General features: G+C 38.7%; 1 protein-coding gene across 1 annotated transcript in view; it reads right to left on the minus strand.

Moving 5' to 3' along the window:
• Window positions 1-21,408, minus strand: part of vcanb (versican b) — a 42,930-nt gene that overhangs the window by 12,338 nt on the left and 9,184 nt on the right. The window contains exons 4-11 of the mRNA XM_014020503.1: window positions 17,715-17,889; window positions 17,381-17,508; window positions 15,630-15,926; window positions 12,281-12,865; window positions 6,999-7,135; window positions 5,331-6,423; window positions 5,077-5,190; window positions 4,876-4,989 (exon numbers count right to left, since the gene is read on the minus strand). Coding sequence (XP_013875957.1) covers window positions 4,876-4,989; window positions 5,077-5,190; window positions 5,331-6,423; window positions 6,999-7,135; window positions 12,281-12,865; window positions 15,630-15,926; window positions 17,381-17,508; window positions 17,715-17,889 — 2,643 coding nt within the window. The remainder of the gene's footprint in view (window positions 1-4,875; window positions 4,990-5,076; window positions 5,191-5,330; window positions 6,424-6,998; window positions 7,136-12,280; window positions 12,866-15,629; window positions 15,927-17,380; window positions 17,509-17,714; window positions 17,890-21,408) is intronic.

Consider the following 21,408-nt stretch of genomic DNA (forward strand, 5'->3'; position numbering starts at 1 on the left):
ACGCTGCTGTAATAACATCCATCCATCCATTCATTTTCTGAACACGCTTCTTCCTTTTCAGGTCATGTGGGTCACTGGTGCCCATATCCAGCAGTCACAGTGCGAGGGGCGGGGTACACCCCGGACAGGTCGCAAGTCCATCACAGGGCCACAGGGCTGTAACAACAATCTTTAGCAATTATGCAGCGGCTTTGATTTATTTGTTTTTCATCAAATTCTGTTATTGTGGCTGAAGAGACACCGATGTCCAGCTGGGAAATAAAAGACCCTCACTGAGTGAGTGCGGTGACTCACAGTCGGACTTCATTAACCCACATCCTGTTGTGTGCAGGTCACACACAAATTTAGCTTCATATACAATAAATTTAAGTTTCACAGTCATCACTCTTCTTTGTCAACCTCAACAAACAATGGCTGTTTCATAGCAGCGGCTTCAGAATAAACTGATTGCCAAAAAAAGGAAAGAATAAAAAAGTTGTTGCCGAGGCTTTGGGGGTATTAACCTTCATCAGTCAAGCTGATCTTAATGACTCTGCTGTGCAGCCACCTGGAGGGTCAGGTGGGCTCTGAAATCCTGCGTTGTCCCTCTGGCAGTGTGATAAAAGCACAGCATTATTCTGATGTATGCTGGTGGGTTAGGCTAAAATAGAGCTGCATGCAGGAGATGAAGTGGGAGGCAGAATTTAGAAGAACTGAGTCAATGCCTAACAGCTGCAAAAGCTTTTTGGAAGAATAATAGAGCAATTATCTCTCTTTTTTTCACCCTTTCCACTGGAAGAAAGCAACAAGAGGACATCTATGTCTCTGCTGCCCTGTCCACCAACTTCTGTGTCAGAAAGGAATACTGCATGGTAAATAAGCCATGTTTTGTGCAAAAGTTTCCACATTTAGTTGGACACAATATTTAAGATTTACATGGCTACAATCTGTGAACTGGAAATTTTAGTACAGGGAATCCCCCATATATTTCCCAATCTTCTACACCTAAATAATGCATGAACTGTTACTTTAACAGCGAACAGCAACAAAACATTGACTGTATTATTTTGCAATCTACCAGAATACAAGCTTTGATGTTTGAAATGTTTTGTTTTAGGTTGCATTGCTGAGGCATTTTCCTTTCTGACGGGGGTGTCCAATCCTGGTCCTCGAGGGCTGCTACCCTACATGTTTTAGAGGTTTCTCTGCTCCAGCACACCTGATTTGAATGGGTGATCACTGGAGGTTTCTTCAGAACTTGAGGAGATAATTCAATCACTGAATCAGCTGTGCTGGATCAAGGAAACAAGTAAAACATACAGGATAGTGGCCCTTGCGGACCAGGATTGGACACCCCTGTGGTAAACATTAAGTTTTAACACCTGCTTCTTAAGGCTTGGTCTGCCCCAATAGGTTCGCCATTTTGTCCTCAAAAGATTAGAGTGTAAGATACCTGCTCTTCTTGAAGTATTCCAAAATGTCAACTAAGCTAACAACTTAGTAAATGTGTCTTGCTACTATGGTTATGGGGCATTCAGTGGTCTCTCAGCAGGTGTGCCCAAGGGTATGTATTAGGAATCCCTGAATTTTGAATAAAGGTGCGTCATTTCTTACTGGTGACCCAGCATTTTAGCCTGAATCTCAATTTGATTAATATTTCTCATGTTAGATTCAATATGTTCAAATCAACAATGTCCAGTTTTGAATTGAGAACACTCCCTGGATAAACAAAGAAAAATATTCTACAACAGAACACAAGTCCAGTTTTTTTTTTTTTTTTTTTTTACTTTTCGGACCATCCACTTCATTGTGCCATAGAAACTCATCACACAGTACAATACAAAATAATAAAAAAATACCATAATACATTACTGCCTTGGTCAATACAGCAGGCTAATCAAGCTAATGCTAACATCAGTAGATTATTTTAATTGCCTTTAAATCAAATGCCTTTAATTATCTAAACATCTTTAGTGTAAACTGTTTTCATCTTTGTTTGAGCTGTGTAGCTTAAAAATGCTAGAAAAATGCGAACTGATCTTATGTTTAACTCTAAATATAAACCATGTTCAAGATTTGTTGTTAATCACAATGTAAAGGTACGTCTATCATTACAGGTGTTCCTCATGTTTGGATAAAAGATGTAACAAAAACTTGTAACAAATCTTTGTAAATGCCTTTTATTTTTGGAGACACATGATGCTAATTATATATTGTAAGCCAAAACTAGGAAAAAAAATCAGAGTCACTTCACATTCAAGCATGTATTTCAATTTCAATATCTTGCACAGGAGTCACATAATTATGACGCGCTGCACCTAAGTAGAGTTCAAAATGCAAAAACACCCAGCTGTCCCCCTTCCCTTCAGCCTAACGACCACAATGTATACAGTGAATGAGGTAACCTTTTGATCACAGCTTTGGTAGTAATTCAAAGTAAAGAAAAAAGGCCCACTGACCTCTGTTCAGTGTCTGGATGATATTTAAGTCTCAGCTAGGACTTGGGTGTAGACCAACAGAGGAACTTGTTGGTCTACACCCAGCTGTTTTCTAGAAACCAGTTTCACAATAATAACTATATTATTTATCGTTTTTATCACTGTTTTACTAAGAAATATTACAATAAAGTCTCAGTTCAGACTGTTTTCATTTAGAGCCTGTATTTTGTTGAGAACATCCTGTACGCATGTTCTTTAATCTTGACTGGAGTCCCCAACATTGTTTTAGAGAAGAAGATGCATAAAAAATCAATTAGACAAGAAACAATAAAGTTTTTTTTTCTTCTTTGTAAGATCTCATGTACTGCCTCATAAATTTGTACATAAAAATAATTGTTCAGAACCAAATTGCAATCCCCCCTGGAGCTGCCTTTTAAATCAGTGTCATAACTGCTAAAGCAACAAAAGTTTACCATTTGATTTTTTTAATACCTATTGTTTTGTTTTTACTTAAATGAAACTTCATTTCTGAAAACTGGCTCATTGGTCTGGAAAAGTTAAATCTTTGGGGCCCTGGGGGACTTCTGAAATGTGGATCAGCAGCTGAGTAATGACAGAAATATTGGACGAGAGGCTGGAACTAATCTGCAGAGGAGCCAACGCCCAGAGCGAGAAACTTTTCGGTGATATATATCATATAGTGTGTGCAAACACTGCTAATACACCTCTGGAGGGCTTTAAAAATGTTTAAAATAATACTGCTGTTTAAGGCTTTGTTTTGGTCAGAATTTGGTATGAGTTGTCAAACTGGAGTTGTTTGGTTTTGAGTTGCCTTGAAATTTTTTTAAGTGGTAAAACATCACTACATCGCTAACATCAGCGGTTCCAAATACAGAGCCAACAACTGCAGGGAGGCACTGTCTCTACACAGATGTCCAAATTATTTTTGCACGAAGAAAACCACAACACACTGATTTAAAAATCAAGTCTTTTAAATTAAAACATTAAGTACAAGATCTTTACAAGGACTTCAACAAGTGTCTTGGGGTCCTGAATCAAACATCTAATACAACTGAACGTTTGCACAAATTGGACCACAGAGAACTGCAAAACCAAAACTTCACCACAGATGAAAAAAGCTTCTTGTCTCAGTTTGTGCATCTTCATACTATCATTGATTTATGTCCAGTTTTACCCAGCGTATAAGCACAAATCAAACTAATTCCTACTACTACGTTTATTTTCTGACTAAATTTTTTAAGACCTACATTTGAACTGCAGTCCGTTTTAAGCTAAATAAAGGCAGATTATGAAATAGGTGACTGAAACATGAGCCAGAGTCATACAAAACTTCAATAACTCATTTAACAAAAAGTTTACCCAACCTTAATGTTGCTGTACAATTAGAACTTGCGTACTTTGGGATTGTTGGTTTTGTGCCCATGTGTGTTCCTTTCCTGTTTTCTAACCCCAAATCCCCAAACTGCCATCTTCTTACTCCAAACCACCAATCAGCCTGCTTCTTTAACTAAATACATTTTCTCAAACCATCAATTTATACCTACTGATACTCTGAATCAGAATGCATTTTTTTTAACTTGAATTAGTTTCACGACTGAGGTGTGAGTACCTATTAGTGGTGTCCAACCCTGGTCCTCGACGACCACTATCCTGCATGTTTTATATTACTTTCTGCTTTGATACAATTGAGCAAACACTCAATTTCCCAAGTTTTGAATTAAAATTTGGTGGAGTTGTAGTCGCGTCATTCTCAACACATTTTCTGAGCACTGAAAGGCCACACAAGTTTTCATTGTCTGGCGTGTTATTTTCAAGATTTGACCAATCAGGTTCAAACTTTATTATTTTCAAGATGGAATTATCTTAATTTAAAACTCTTGTGTGAAAGTAGAAAGGAGGCGGTACGCATTCCTTTAATGCTAGGCCTAAGTGGAAAAAAAAAATCAAATCAGCAGTTTGGAATGACCTAGTTTCTCAAGCTTAACAGCTTTGTCTAAATTATGTAATTGTTGCTTGATTATCTGAAACATGCTATCTAGGACAATGATCATACTTTTCTGTTTAGTTTAAGGCAGTTGTATTTTTAACCCTAAATGTCTGAGACGATGTCCTGTAAACATGACACTTTTTAAAATTTACTGAAAGTCGCAGAACTAAATAGAGTGGTACAGTAGAATGTCATCTGCATAATCGCAAAACTCCCACTCCCACATGAACTTATTTTCTAATTGATGACCACAGATTTTGTTCTTAAAGGCGTAAAAAAAGCTCAAATGAATTACATGCAATAATTTTGCTTCCTTTGCAAATGAAAATTGTTTAAAGATGTTGCAGATTGTGTAAGTTAATATAAAACAAACTAGAAATCCACTGTCCTAAAAATAGTTTATTGGTGCATATTTGAGCAATGGAGACTTTTAGAATTCCAGCTCCTAACCTTGTTCGCAGAAATCTCCTGTGTAACTGGGCAGGCAGAGACAGGTGAAGGAGTTGACCCCATCCTGACAGGTGGCTCCATTGAGGCACGGATTAGAGTGGCACTCGTCAACATCTGCAGACACACCACATGCCATTATTATTACACACCGCCAGTCTGTCAGCGCAGGGGTCAGGAGATTAGCTCTGTGTGTTTGTGTACCTGTTTCACAGTGTTGTCCAGTAAATCCAGGTGCACAAACGCAGATGCTCTGGGTTTCTTTTTTGTAGCACGAGCCTCCGTTCTGGCACACATTCACCGCGCAAGAAAGGAGATCTGCACACAAAGGGAAGATGGAAAACTTAGCAGTGTTGAGTTTTAGTGCATCTGAATATGTCGTAACACCAACTTAGCCCAACAGGTTAGCATAAAAAAGATATGTTGTGCTCAAATTTCAATCAGTCAAGTGCTTGTACCTTTGACATCCACAGAGCTGTCCTCCACGGAAGGAACTAAACCAGTGCCTGTCTCTGTCTGTCCTGTAGCTCCAGTGTCAACTGGGGTCTTTGGATGCGACTCCAAAAAACCAGGCTTGCTTATTTCATGATAGTCTAATTCATCCTCTGGTAAAGGAGAGGCTGAAGGATCAGGACTCAGAGCCCACTGAGGGACAGATTGGGAACTCCGGTCAAAAGTGTAAAGGAAGGAAGAGCTTGAAAGTGTTGGCAAATCCACTCGTGTGGGGATTATGATGGGCATGCTGATTTTGGAGGTGGTGTCCTGTATTTGAGATGTGACTTGGTCTTTAGGAGTTGGTAAAACACCGACGCCAACCTCTACAGGCAGGTCAACCAGACCATCTTTTCTCTCAGAGTCTTTCTCCTCTTCAGTTGGCTGCTCTGCACCTGAGCCTGTCTCCATAACTCCATGGACCTCCTGTCCCACTATAGCCTCCTCTATTATTTTGGTATCTTCTGCAGATTGAGGTGTCTGGGTGGGAACAGGGGAGTGGTGGGGTGGTAGTGGGGTAGTTGTTCTATCTTTATCTGGTTGATAAACAAATTGCCCTGAGGCCTCACTGTCTCCAGAAGCAGACCCTTCAACATCTCGCACATGTCCCTGGATAGTAGTTATCTGGTACAATGTGTCTGGGATAAAAGTTGAAGGTTCTGTCCCTCCAACCTCTGTCTCGTCAGTCATCACACCCAACAAACTGGCAGCAGGGGTTGGAAGTGCACCATCTGCAGAACCCTCCCACGGAGTGCCAGCCCTCATGACTCCATGTGTGGAGGTGGCACCAGGAAGGACTGTATCTGACAGTGTGGTAGTTGAGAACTTAGGTGAAAATGTGGTGGTGGCCGCATCATCTTTTACTTGAGTTGTAAGTCCTTGCAAGTCTGTTGGGACATCTTCACTGGTCTCTGTATGTATATCCTTAGTGTAGTAAAATGGTTCAATGCTTGGGTCCCCTTCTCTCCCAGGAATCTTCTCCTCTGGCACCAGGATAGGTATGGCAGTCTCAAACTGATCCCTTCGAGCCTCCTCTGGAGAGTCTGGCTTTAACGTTGCCTGTATGGATCAGAACATATAAACACGTTTACAGCAAAGAATGAGTAGACCCGTCCTCTACAATTTGATCGTTCTTAAGGTTACTCTACTTTTGTAAATTCAAGTATTTTCATTTTTTCACCCATCCCTTAAAAATATTCATGTTTACTATTTATTTTGAAAATGCAACCATTTCTAAATGCTGTCGTTTCAAATCAAACCATTAAAACACATGATTGTTGAAATTACTGCCAGAGATGACAAACCCAGGGCAAATTTTTGCCCCCAAGTTCTTAAGTTACCAAGTGCTTGAGTCATCAAGTTTTGTAGTTCTTTAAAAGTATTTTTTTATTAATGAGGCTAGTGTGTTTCAGAGCTGAAAAATAAGCTGCTTTGCATTCATGTTCTTTTGTTTCAGTGAATTCAGACTTCTAAAGAAATCTAAACATGGATTTTGAAGGGATGTTTACTTGATAGTGTGAGCTCTCCGAAAAAACATTTGACTTTACACATAATCTTTATGTATGTCATGATTTTTTAACAAGTGGTAAGGAAAAGCAATAGAAATTAGAGTGTGGTTTAACACTCATCTTTACCTTGCGGCTGTCGTCTGCAAAGCTGATTATTCCCTGCAAAAGGTGGTCAGACCCTACACTCCCGGTGTCAGTAGTGTTGAAGTGCAAAGGCTTGGAGAGATCTACAGGCTTGCTCAGCAGTTTTAGGATATCGTCCACTGGAGACAGATAAGACACACAAGTTTATAAAAAATAAATTAATAAACTGAAATAAAAAACAAAACCAATGGAATGGTCACTGAGAGAGCTAGGCAAGATCAATGGTTACCATCTTGCTAGGTGCTATGCCTATCACTATGTACTCTTTACATGTCGTAGTCATTCTTTGTCAACACATTGTGCATGCTTTATACTGTGTCATCAGTCCAAAGATGCATAGCGACACCCATGTTTTACATAAATAAGTATACATCATTCATACGGTGAAACCAGGAGAAGAATGTATGCAGAAATGAGACTACTATCTACTACTATACTTTAGCAGTGGCTAAACACCAACTTGGTGCACTACTGTCTGCACTATCAACCGTATATTAAAAGTTTTATTTCCAGTGAATGGTCCGTACTCATATATTAAACATTAAAGCTAAAACAAATAACAAAATGAACTTTTAAAAGCTGTCACTTCATACCAGTGAAGTTGATTTTCAGTTTGATGACAGAATTAGCAACTGAGGTAATCTTTCTAGCTAGATTTCCTTAAGACCTTTGCTATCAGTGCCTGTTATTATTGGTCTAGCTTATACACCAAATCACTGTCATTTAGTAAATACTGTATTTCTCACCCATAAAACCGGTAATGCACAATTATTTTTGATTTATTTACAACTCCTTTGACAGTCTATACAACAGGCAAGACAGAAAAAAACCAAAGGTCACATTTTCAATGATTTCTGAGCTTATATGGCATGATGCTCACCTATAAAATGAAATGAAATACCATGTTCTTTGAGGAGCAGATTCCATTATTATAACAAATACTGGCAAAACTTTGGGTTTCTTGGTTGTGCTCAGATTTTATCTTCAGAAATCCATGGTCTGCAGCTACACTGGCAGTGTTTAAAGATCAAAAACCAAGATGTACAAATTCTTCCCTTGTTTGCATGCAGGGTGCTGTGGTTGACATTTTAGTATATTTCTATTTCAATGAGAAATACAAGTAATTCATTAAACCAGAAGAAGTTTATGGGCATGTTGTGTAACAGTGGCTCCCCGTGAATTAGTCTAATGACAAAAATAAACTGGAGGAAGAAGTCAAAGGCACAGTCTGACAAATGTCACTCAGCCTCCAGGTTCTCAAGAGTCAAATAGGGTTGAAATATATTTTAAAAAGTTTAGTTTATTAGGTATGACAGAGTGTCAGGGCCACACAATGAGATTTTTTATTAGTTTTTTTTTTTTTGTACGAGAATAAATTCATATTGTTACAACATTAATGTTGTAACATTACGAGAATAAAGTCATATGAATAAAGTCATAATATTAGGTGAATAAAGTTGTAGTATTACAATATTAAAGTCATAATATTGCGAGAACCTTTACAGAAAAAGCAGTCTTGAAATGGGGAATGTTGAGCAACTTATTTGTGTCAGCTAAAAGAAATACTTACACATTAGCATCCAATTGTCAGTAGCAGGATTGTAACTAATGGCTGCATTGACAGATTTAGTCATCACATAATTTGGATGGAAGCATATCACACTAAAAGTGACACAAAAGTCATCGCGGACTTCTTCATGAACATACGGCTGTCCACAGCATGTGTGAGGAAAATGATGAGGAAGTGAGTAAAAAGTCAGGAATGGAAAATGGACATGTCATGTAAAAATATGACTTTTTTATTGTAATATCATGACTTTATTCTCATTTGATCTTGTAATATATAACGACTGTAATCTCGTAATTAAAAAATAATAATCTTGTTGTGTGGCCCTGATACGCCATCGTAATTAGATAACTTACACTTAGCCTGACTTTGAGTTTGAAGATATATTTTTAAGACTCATCATCAGTAGTTATTCACATCATTGGTTGGCATTATGATCACCTTCCTCCAATGAAGGCCTAATCAAGGCTGATCAGGCCTCAGTGCATGTTCCATATTTAGATTTGTTTAAATTTAATCATTTAAAGACTTAAACTTTACTTCTTAACACTTTACCAGTAAGAATAATGAGACAGTTCGTCTACTTTAATTCAACTCGAGGAGGAGGTTTTTCAGTTTGAATTGAGTTCTTCAGCCCTGTAGTTCTGCTGCCCAAGTAAAGGATGTGAGTTTTTGTTCCACAGCAGCTCATTTCTGACTTTGATTAAAAGGAGCCAGAGAGCGTATTTGGATGGTAAACAGTTTGGGGGCCTTTGTTATGATTAAGGCCGGCCACTGCCAGCGGCGGCTCTGAAACAATGCACGCTTGTGTCTCCTCATTAAGACTTTTATGGTGCATATGGGAACTTTGTTGTGGGAAGTTGAGCAAAAAAACGTGCAACGAGAAAAACTGAGACCTGAGGATGAACAGAGAAATATACAGATAAGTGCCAGAATTACACACAAAAACAGCCGTTTTTCTGAATTTAGGAGACGTCACACAACAGGTAAAAGTTTCCGTCATCACACTCAAACCTTAATTCCTCAAGCTTTCTGTGAGAAGTCAATTTGAGAGCTGATGTAGCAAGGCATTTAATTGCTCAACACCCTGCAGCTGAAGGAAAATACACATTAACAATGTGATTTGTCAAAACAGAGAGGAATGTGGGATTTATTCACTTCTTTTGTTGTTGGCTGTTTTATGCTGTTTTTAGATATTAAACACACTTAAGCTTCTTTCCATTGGTCAGACTTTAAAATCTCAGTATAAATTAGTGGAAACTATAGTTAATTTTATGGAAGCCAACAGAGGACATACTTAGACATTTCCTAACAACACAATTATCTCTACATAATGAAGCTTGTTTTTCTTAAGATAATATAGCTATTTATTCTGAAAACAAATACAGCAATTTTTCACATAAACATACAAGAACAAAACACAGACTTTGAACCTAGAACAAAACAACTGCTACCTGGTGGCTAGCTGCAATCTACATGTTAAGACCATGTAACTAAAGGGATACTTCCTTGCGTAAAAAAAAAACCTTGGATCATTTTTTTGTATCTCTTCAAAAACATAACTTTACAACTTCATCTAATTTTTATAAACTTAGATTGCTCTGATTATTTGTCACCAATAGTCTGATCAAACACCTTCCACTGTTTTACGACAGCTTTAAAAAAAAGCATAAAATTTTGTTTTGTTGCAACATGTAAAATGTTGCCTAAATTTTAAGCGATGACTTGTGTTTTATTGTTTAACTAAATGCATTCTGATGTCTTACTAACTTCAGCAACATGTTAATATTCAGATAATAAAAAGCAGTACTGGGGCGGAAACTGAGACAAAAACAAAAAAAGGAAACATTCCAAGTCCATAATTGGCAGGTGCATGTCCTATCACCTTCATCCCCTTCCATTTCCACTGCTTAAATTACTTGTTTTTGGGGGAAGTACTGTTGAATTATGTTTCCTGCTGGTGCCGCTCAGTGAGCAGGAAAGTGACAGTAAAGGGATGCCCAAAGCTTTAAAATGAGCACAAAGGCGTGTGACCAAGTGTCAGTATGTGATGACTGAGCAGTGAGACTTTATTGGGGAAAAGGACTGGCTACGAAACACTAATAAAACTGTACTGTGTGAAATTTCTGAAGGTCAGAACACACCTGCATGAATACATGCCAAAACAACGGCCTGCTTTATTTTTGGTAAGAATCCCCCCAGAACCGTGACGGCTGGCCGTGCGTTGAGACGACAAGAGACGTGTCATCACTGTCCTATCCTTAGTGTCAAGGAGTTCTATGTTACCATACTTTATTTTTGTCATTTATTTATCAAATGCTGGTGAATAATGAGTAATTATTTCACAACCTTGCCCATATTAGATATTAATGGGACTAAACTTCAACAGTTGAGGAAAAAATGGGGGACATCATATTTTAGTGTTTTCTATGATCCTCTGAAAGTTTTGATTATTTCATTGCAAAAACAGAATATAAAGTTTTATGTACTACCATAGGGCTAATCATATTATCGAACCAGCATTTTGTATGCAGATGTACAAGAAAAAACCAAAGAAGGGAAGGGAAAGAGTCCATTGTTTTGAGGCCTTGCTGGTCTGTTTGTACAGTATGTAGCCACAAGACTGCCAGCATAGAAATGACCAACTTCAATATTTCCACATCTGGTTCTGTAGATCTCCAGTCTGAGTGCGTTTGTGTGTTTCAGGCTTTCAAGATGCAATCACAAAGGTCACTAATGCTTTGTCGTTTCCGACTCAAATAACAAACAAAACCAAATCAGCTGCATGAGATTACTGTAAAGTCCCCGACAGCACATTCTAAAAGCACTCAAAAACAAACGCGCTTGATGACAGACCTAAACAGTGGTGGCCACACAAAAAACGTAGGAGTCTATTTAACACCTTGTGTAGATAGGAATATTAGCAGAAGCTGCGGTTCACTAAAGCTAAGAGAAGAGAATATAAAAATAAGAAATATAAATATATAAGGAATCTTAGAAGGACTGGCCTGGACACAGTTGGAGATTCAGTTGCACAGCGTTAAGTCTGTACTGCTGTTTGCAATCTTTATAACAATCCAACACAGAAGGTAGCCAGTAGCATCAGCTTTTAGATCAGCATCATGCTTTTTTTGGCTACATGTGCATTACAAAATGAACTTTGGTGACAAAAATTCTGCCAAGTTTGCACCTCTCATCCACACGTAACAAATTTTAAGGTGATTTTTAAAGTGAAAATGAATACTTTGGTGGTTTTGGGTGGTCTATGTAGACTCAAGAAGCTGAGCTTTTTAGAAATAATGTAGCTAGAAGCCTGTTTACACATGCCCATCTTTACATTGAGCCCTAGAAACCAAAACAACAATGCAGTATTTTTACAGTTTTTCTGTCTGTTTGTTTATGCGTCTGTCTTACTTATCCTAATCAAATCCCTGTAAGCATGTTGTTAATGTAAATGTTTTCATAAACCTAGACGCAGGTCATGGGAATTTCAGAACCGAAATAAAGTTGTTTCCTGTCAGACTATACAGTGAATCCAGCAAGACTATGAAATATTAATCAACAGAAACCAAACATGCTGAGACTATTCCCACTTTCATTTTAGTCAGAATTGTACACAAAGTGCTTTAGCACTGTTAAGACCAACAATTAACAGGTCATTCCCTGAAGGAAAGTTCCTGTCACTGACTTGACTCACCTGACTCGTTTGCTTTCGGCACACCGACTAATATGACCTGGATAGGTTGTCCGGTTGATGACTCTTCTCCCAGAAGAAGGGATAAAGGCTTGTCCAAGTGGATCATAGGAGGGGCTCCGTCTTTGAATACGAGTTGAGTTTCATTCACCACTTCCATGGCGGTGGATGGGAGGCCTGTATCTGGTAGGGCAATCTTTGGGGAGGATGAAGGGCTCATAGTTGCTTGCTCTTCTTTTACAGGTGCTCCTGAGGTGAAGTTTTCCATATCCAGGTGTAGAGGTTCTGAGTGGATTTTTGGTATAGTATATGGCTCTAATGGGGGGGAAATATCCTCTGTATGTGGCACAGACTCTACTAAGGGTCTATGATGGTCTAAATAATCATAGTCACCAGCAAAGGGTGTGGTGAGGTCTGCGTGATCCGGTGTTCTGGTTTGAACTTCAGTTGTTTTAGGTTGGAAAGGTGTTGTAGTGTCTGTGGGGATGTAAAGTCTCATCGGTTGGAAGGGTGTTGTAGTGTCTGTGGGGATGTTAAGTCTCATCGGTGGATTTGTCTGTGCACTAATGGTCAGTTCTGGCAGTTTAGCTGTAAGACAAAAGAGTACTGAATAAACACTTGAGTGGTTGAAAGGCAAATCATCAAACACTGGATTCTCTGCTTAGGTTTGATACAAACCGCTGGATAAAGGACAAATGTACTGTACATGAGTTTTAATTGATTCGATTTTTAAGAATGACTACAGGATTTTGACAAATATTTTTCTTGTTTACTGATCAAACTGGAAAGAAAGTTGATCTGGTCTACTTTGGAAAATATTCTGTAATTTGGCTTTAGCATTCAAAGCTAATCTTCTGCTCCTCACAAAAAACAAAAAACAAACAAAAAAAAAACCACTCTGGTCAAGTTAACAGTGAAATCAATGGAAATGACGTCTACAAAACGAATTAGCATTTTCATGAGTCATTCAAAAGAAAACAGTCCTATCTGAAAAGTGCTAATCTTGCAGCTGTCACTAGCCTCCAGCGGACTATAAAAGGTAATGTAGCAGCTTGGACTTTTGGTAAGATGAAGTCAACTGTGATGGATGAAATCATTTTAGGAATGCAGACTGCTGTCAAAAGAATAACAGCAGTGACTCATTTTGGCTCCTAATAGCTTGCTACTTTAACCATGTTTTTTTTTATTACCAAGGAACTGTTAAGGCTGAATATCTCCTAACACACTATTTATATGTTTTAAACAGTTTGAAACATTATTTTTATTTTTTTACAATGACTCTACATAACGTTATTTGTAGTTCTTAATAATTTGCAAAAGTGTCTTAGGAACAGGTCATGACAACACTATAATACAATGGTTCCCAAACCTTTTAGGTTTTAACCTACAAAGTTAAAGCTGCCCTTATGACCCTGACTATTGCTGGCTCAAGTATGCAAACAATGCTAACAAACCATTTAGCAAAGTGCCTCATTAAATATTATCATCTGTGACATGAACTCATAACTAAGGCCCTTTTGTAATTGCTAATTAACCAAGTTAGTCAGCAGCAGGAATGTAAAATTGTACTTGTGAACAGGATGTTAATTTTTTGATTTGGTTTTAGTCAGGAAACGTCTCACTCACTTACATAAAGAGCAAGACTTAAATATTGTTCAAATCTTTGCTGCTTCATCTTCCAGTTTCCAGTCCTCTCTCTAACATCGATGATAGCAACCCAATGTGTTTTCCAATAAATGTATATTCAATTTTGGAAAAATACAAAATAAATATTTAAAAAGTTTAAATAAAAAGCACAAACCAATACAGTCCATGCCACCTTCTTAATTATTAGTGTGATAACTGTTGAAAAAATAGCCTTTTTAACCAAATTTATTTTTTTCTATCTCAACAACTATTTTATAGAATATGACCACCCTATACTGTATGACCTAAAATAATAAAGATATCTTAAAAAATGAAGAAAAATGAACAGCAGTGTAGGCTTTATGCAGGAAGCCAGTACATTATTTCTACATTGGGTTATTAGTACTTACAGTACATCGACTGCATGTTGAGCCCAGCCCAAATATGATGTCATGTGTTCTGTGAGCAGCAGACATCTGGCTAAACTGGGATCTTTCACTTCACTTTTACATTAACCTCTGCAGCTCTGCCACCTCACTGAAAGCTTGGCACCGATCCACGACCTTCAGAAAGTACCTCTGCTCTGCCAGACTGTTTGCACTTTTATTGGGTGTAAATCATTGTGCTGATAATGTGTAGTTTTTTGCTGGAAAGAATTGACCCCTTTGTTAACATTTCTTTAAAATAAAGTCGTTACCTACAGGAAAACGTCCCCTCTTTTTCACTTCCTCTGTCTGTCTGCGGGTCGGTGTTGTTTGGGCAGGGTCCAGCTGTGAACATTTTTCTGCTCTATCTGTGCTGGAGTGCCTGTGCTGGGTTTTCCCCCTCATAAAATACGTGCACCATCAAAACGGGGCAATGGGATGTTATTCTTCTCTTGTTTAGGTTCAGTTCTGTTTGTTCTCCCTCATCTCCGGTTCTGCTGTGTTTTAGTGGCCGCAGACTGTGGCTTGTTTGTGCTGCAACGCACCTCAGAGTTTATTTAGTGAGCTACAGTGTTCTAGTGAGTATCTGAAGGTTTGGGGAAGAACTGCTTATATCTGGGGGTTAGTTTCAAAATATATTGACTCTGTGTTTGCACCCCTCCCTCTCCCCTCTCTGTTTTATTTTTTCCTTAAACCACTGGAGTGTTGCTTTAGTGCGTTTAGGCTTATTGTCCTGTTCCCTTTGTCCCAGTTTCAAATTCCCTAAAATCTCAAACAGGTTTCCCCTTAAAATATTATTTTCATTTTGATGCATCCATCTTTCCTTCAACTCCCATCAGTTTCCCAGTCCTGGCCGATGAGGAACATTCCCTTGACGTGATGCTACCATCACAATGCTTCACTTTGCTTCCCTTGTGGTTCATCCAAAAGGACCATCATTTTATTTGATTTGATTCTAGTTGTTTTTGTAAATTTGAATATGTAATAAAAAGAAATCAATCTTGAGGATCAGATAATATTGTGTAAATGACAAAATTAGAACCACAGAGATAATGAAAGCTATATCCTTAATGAAGTTATTGGATGACCATTTATAAGATATTGCTTTTAATGTTGTTTTCTTGTTCCATCTAAATGCTGTTTTCTATATTTATACAGTGCTGACATGGACCAATGATATGAGCATAAAATCACCATTGTCACCTTCAGCGCTGACCATGTGGAAAACCATTCCATGCATGGAATCCCATTAAGAAAGTGATTAGAAAAGTATTACTGACATGTGTGAATTTTGTTTTCACCTTTGAAGCAGAAGGCCCCATGTCTGTCTGTTGGATCGGGGTAGCCAGTTTGGTTTTTGTACTTGTAGAGCGTGCGGACCCCCAGCATGCCTCCTCCACACTGAGGCAGGGCAACAGTGATGGGGTACCGGACACTCCCATCAGACAGCCAGCCGTAGTCACAGCGATTAAGCCCCGCCCTCCAGGCTGCAAACAGATGGCCGGGCGACGCCAACACAGCATCCTGTTTCTCACACTCCTCCTTTGCCTGCTGCCAGGTGAGTTTATCCTTGACGGAGGAAGGATAGAAGACCTCACCTGCAGACAGAGGAGAAGGACACACCAAGTCAGGGAAATAACAGGAAAAAAATATTTTCTTGACAATGTTTTTTTATTATTTATTTTTATTTTTTTTTTATTTTATCGCCATGCACGTGTTTTTCCTCTGGTGTCCCCATACCGATACCGATACTGATACTAGGCCTAATTTAAGCAATTTTACAAGTAGTCATTCTTGTAGAAAATGCCTCGATATTTGGGATGAATAACAATATCAGTACTGGTATTGACACTCCATTCAATATGTCACAGTTTGCATTCAAATGAAAAGTTTGTCAGTTCCGTTTAAGAAATTTGTGCCTTAGGTTCAAAAAAGTTCAAACAAAAATGTCAGAATTATAGAAATGTATAATATTAGAAAACAAAGGAGAAAAAAGTAAATGGCTCAGTTCAGGGGCGGCAGCCCAGTTAGGGCGCACTTGTCGGCCACTCATGTCCCTGCACCGTGCTGTAGGCTGTCCTAATTCGTGGGCGCCTACTCATGCAGCTGACAAATGCAGCTGACAAAATTTCAACAAAAGTAAGTTGCATATGAGTATCCTACATGGCTGATGATATCCAGATTTCATTGCTCCGTTAGCAAAGAAAGACGGCAGAGATTTAGTTTTTCTTTGTTTTCTAAGGCAAAGTTTGGAAATCTACACAGGCCCAAGAATTTTTTTAATGTATGTTTAGCAACTTAGATGCTGAAATTTTTTGCTGTAATGAGATGTTAAATTAAATGCAGCTAGTTAGTTATAAAGTACAAGTACTGACACTGGAGCTAAACTCAAACTATATTTTTTTAAATAAAAATGTATTTATGTGTAACATTTTCCTAATACTACTGAATTTTGTGAAGTTATACCTCCTGTGAAAAGACGTGAATACATGTTCCAACTGAAGACATGCCTCAGTATTAAACATATCACTATAGTAATAAAATTAAGGGCATGATCATGCAAACATGTCATTCGAAGACTAGACCATCTTACTACACAGCAGTTTTTAAGCAGCCTACAGATGGCCTATGGCTCCTGTAGGGTGTGACCTACATGGGTCGTGGTCTACGTGGGCTGCAGCCCCTGGATTGGGACACAGCTATTGAATGACAGAGTGATCATTTTTTTATAAAATATAGAAAAGAATAAACTTTCAAAATTGCAGAAAAAATCTGGTTAAAAAGTTTTTTTATAGAAAAACTTCAGATTAACATTTAAAAATTCTTGCTTGAAAAATTTGCAAATATAATAATACAACATTGTCAGTACACTTTTTAAACAGAAAAAAATCGTTTGACTGGAACTGAGGCAAATATTCTAACACAAAACTACGAAATGTGCAATTAAAAGGTGCGAAAATGTAGAAATCACAAATAAATAATATTTTGAAATTACTGAAATGTACGATTAACGTTTCACAAAAAGAGAGAAAACAAATAATTTCATGTTTACCGTTCAGTTTATCCACGAAGCAGTACACGTCGTATTTCTCTGCAGGGTCACGGAGGCCATACGTTCGAACACCTGGTCGCTGTAGCAGATCACCTGAACAGCCGGGACGAGGAATAGTGATTGGATATCTGGAAAATAAATACATTTTAAAAATATAATAAAGTTTAAATATACCAGTAGCCTACGTTCCTCTTCAATATGCTTCATTAAGACATACAAGCTGAAACATCTAAATCTTGTCTGGCTTGTTTTTATTATAGTTAGTTTAACTTGATCTTTCAAAGCCTTGTTTCCAGTACAACTAATGTGACTAGAGAAGCAGAACGGTTCACACCTGACTGTCTGGTCAGCGAGCCAGCCTGCATCACATTGGTCAAAGCCGTCCTCGAAAGCAGCCGTCAGCTGTTCAGGTGTAGCCATGGTAGCATCCACAATACGGCACGCCTCTGAGGCCGCAGCAAAGTTCAGAGAGTATCGGCTGCTGTTGGCTCTGTAGTGGAACACCACACCTGAAAGAGATTGTCAGCTTTCAGAAGGATAAACATGGTCTTTAGCAATTTTTTGTTAACAGCATCAAACAATAAAACAAAGAGAAAAAAAGCAATAAAATATATAGGAGTAAATATTCATCCATCCAACATCTTAATTGGCTTCTTTCTTTCAGGGAAACAGGGGTCACTAGTGCTCATATGCAGCAGTCACTTTGCGTGGAGCGGGGTACGCCCTGGATGACTGCAAGTTTATCACAGGGACATAGAGACAAACAACCATTCACTTTCTCACTCACACCTAGGGACAATTTAAAGTCACCAATTAACCTAACAGTCATGTTTTTGGTCTGTGGGAGGAAGCCAGAGTACCCAGAGAAAACTCACACATGCACAGAGAGAACATGTAAACTCTACCCAGAAAAGTTCCCGGGTCGGGATTCGATCTGGCAACCTTCTTGCTGCGATAATTTTTGTGCAAAAAACAACAAACATCTGACCATCCATCCATTCATCCATGTGTTTGTGCAAAACATAATTTCCACCAAATTTGCAATTCAAAATTAGAATGGTGGGAGGGGAAAAATCAAAAATGCTAAAAATTGTCCAAAAAAAATAAAGTGTAGATGTTGTATAGTTCAAAAAATCAAGTTTTAGAAAACAGTAATTTATTGTAAAAAAGCAACAATGCATTAAAAATATAAGTTGACTTAATTGTAAGAAATCTTATGACAAAATGGCTGTTTCATGAAAAATGTCCTAATGAATATTAAGTTCTTCCTAAATGCATGCCCCCTACCCAAAATGTTTAACAACGTAGGAGTACAAAAAAGCTGTGTAAATAATGCAAAACATATAAAACTGTGTGAGTGAGAATTATAAACACTGTAAAACGCTGCAGAACTATCAGAGGGTACAAAATGTGCTATATGAATGTGGATCATTTCCCATAATTATTTACCAACATGAGAAAGAAAAAAAAAAGAAGACGAGAAAGAATTCACGTCAGAGACTATTTATCGTCCACAAAGATTTCTAATGACAGCAGATGGATTTCCAGCTGACAGAACCTGATCGCTGCAGAGATATATGACAGCGCAGACAGAAAGACGAACCAGTGAGCCATTTCATCTGTCAGCTCAGGACTATACATCACTGTAGTCCTGTGTCATTAGGTCGGAGGGATCAGTTCTCATGTGTGGGGAAATCCTGGCCGAGCGGCAGGAGGATGTGAAAAGATGTCTGAGCTGTTAAATGGAGAGTTGTGTGTCACTCATAGGGAGACTCTTTGTTTGGATGTGCCCCACAAAGAGATCTGTTCAGCATTAATGTGGAATCTGTGCTAATGTCTGGGACAGCAGCTCCACTCAGATGTTGGAGGAATTGTTTCCAGGAGATGAAATGCAAATGATGAAGCCTAGAAATGTTTGGTTTCCAAATAAAGCCTAGTGTGCAGCGTGTTCTCCGGCCACACTGAGTCTGAATTAAAACAAAACTATTACATGCTAATTAGTTAGATATTTATTTTAAAAATAACCAAACATCAAACAAAACTTCAGTATTCATAAATTAATTGAATTTAATCGTTACTAATGGAAATGGATTAAGTGATCAGTGGGATCACCTCTATAGAAACATGAGTTATGGCAGTTTGATGCACTGGAGCATGCAGGTGTGTGTTAACACAATGCCAAGAAGTAGCAATAACCCTAAAGCTGCTTATCTATCTGGGAAAGACTAAAAGGCCTATCCCCAACTATTTAGAGTCCATCCATTAAATTCTGCTTGTTTCGAGTTGGGTCGCGGGGGCAGCAGCTTGAGGCCCAGACCTCTCATTTCCCAGCCAAATCTTCCAGCTCATCCGGAAGGATTCCAATGTGTTCCCGGGCCAACTGAGAGACATAAACTCTCCAGCGTATTCTGGGTCTTCACCAGGATCTCCTCACAGTTGGACGTACCTGAAACACCTCTCAAGGGTGGCATCCTGCAGATGCTTGAATCACCTCGACTGGCTCCTCTAAGTGTGGAGGAGCAGCTCTACTCCAAGTCTCTCCCAAATAAATGAACTTCTCAGTTTCTGAGGGAGAGTCCAGCTGCCTTGTTGAGAAAACTACTTGTATCCGATCTCATTCTTTCAGTCACTACCAAAGTTTGTGACCATAGGAGGGGGTATGAACAAAGATTGACTGGTAAACAAAGAGTTTTGCTTACAGCTCAGCTCACTCTTCACCACAACAGAACAATACAGAGTCCACAAAACTGTGGAAGCCGCACTGATCCATCTACCAGTCTCTCGCTCCATTCTTCCCTCACTTGCGGACAAACCCCAAGACACTTAAACTCCTCCATTTGAGTCAGAACCTCACCCCCAACCTGAAGTGAGCAATCCACTCTTCTCCAACTGAGGACCATTTACAATTTAGAGTCTCTTATTTAATAAAGATAAAACATTTTTACAGGGAGACAACAATCAAGACAAGTTCCCATTAGTGAATTCACCCTGAGGTCAGACTGTATGATTCTACATGTCAGTCTAGCCCAGGGGTGGGCAATCCTGGTCCTGGAGGGCCCGAGCCCTGCATGTTTTACTTTTTTCCCTGCTTCAAAACACCTAATTTAGTCATTGAATTACCTCTTCCAAGTTCTGCAGAAGCCTGATAATCACCCATTCATTCAAATCTGGTGTGTTGGAGCAATGGAAAAAGTAAAACATGCTGAGCTGCAGTCCTCCAGGAACAGGACTGCCCATCCCTGGTCTAGCCAGAGTTCAGCATGTTAAATTTTAAAGTTCATGACTACAAATGGGGAGAAAAATAAGTGCTTGTTTGAAAGGGTTGCCAGGAGGAAGACTCTTCTCTCTAAAGAGATTACAGCACAGCTTAGGTTTGCAAAGTTGCATTCTCAGTGATGGAGTTGACTCTGAACTTTACTGGACTCCAAAATATTTTAAGACAAATGTAAGGCCATCTGTTTGATGGCTGAAACTTGCCTTAAATTGGACTATGAAACAGAATAGTAACTCCAAACACAACCTCAACTACTGCATAATTGCTGGGGGGAAAATATGTTTTAACACTCCTGCCCAGAAGGGGGCAGTAAATTATTATTTGTACATTAAATTACAAATAAAACCAGAAGAAAACATACATGTGCTGCATTTGTTGATGGGATGAATGGCAATTTGAAGGGATCTGGATCATGGGGAGCCGCTTGTTTCATAGAGCCGTTCAAAAGAGCTGTTCGATTTTGAATGTTACGTCATCACATAGGGAAATACGTCATCACGTATGGTGACGTGATGATGTCATCACGTTACATGGATGGAACCATGTGTTTTATCAAGCAGAAACCCCCCTCCCCCTTTCCCGTGAGCTTCTGTACTCCAAAACTCTGCCTGTTTTCTGCGAAAAAGCAAAGAGGGAGCAATTTAAGGACGAAAAATTAAAGATTATATGAGGAATAAAATAAATAAAACTACAAATGGCTCGTTACTGCCCGTGACTCGGCTCCTATCTTACGTTGTAAAGAGCCGTTCAAAAG

The sequence above is a fragment of the Austrofundulus limnaeus genome, unplaced genomic scaffold (genome assembly GCF_001266775.1).
Source record: "Austrofundulus limnaeus strain Quisiro unplaced genomic scaffold, Austrofundulus_limnaeus-1.0 Scaffold254, whole genome shotgun sequence".
Lineage (NCBI taxonomy): Eukaryota > Metazoa > Chordata > Actinopteri > Cyprinodontiformes > Rivulidae > Austrofundulus > Austrofundulus limnaeus.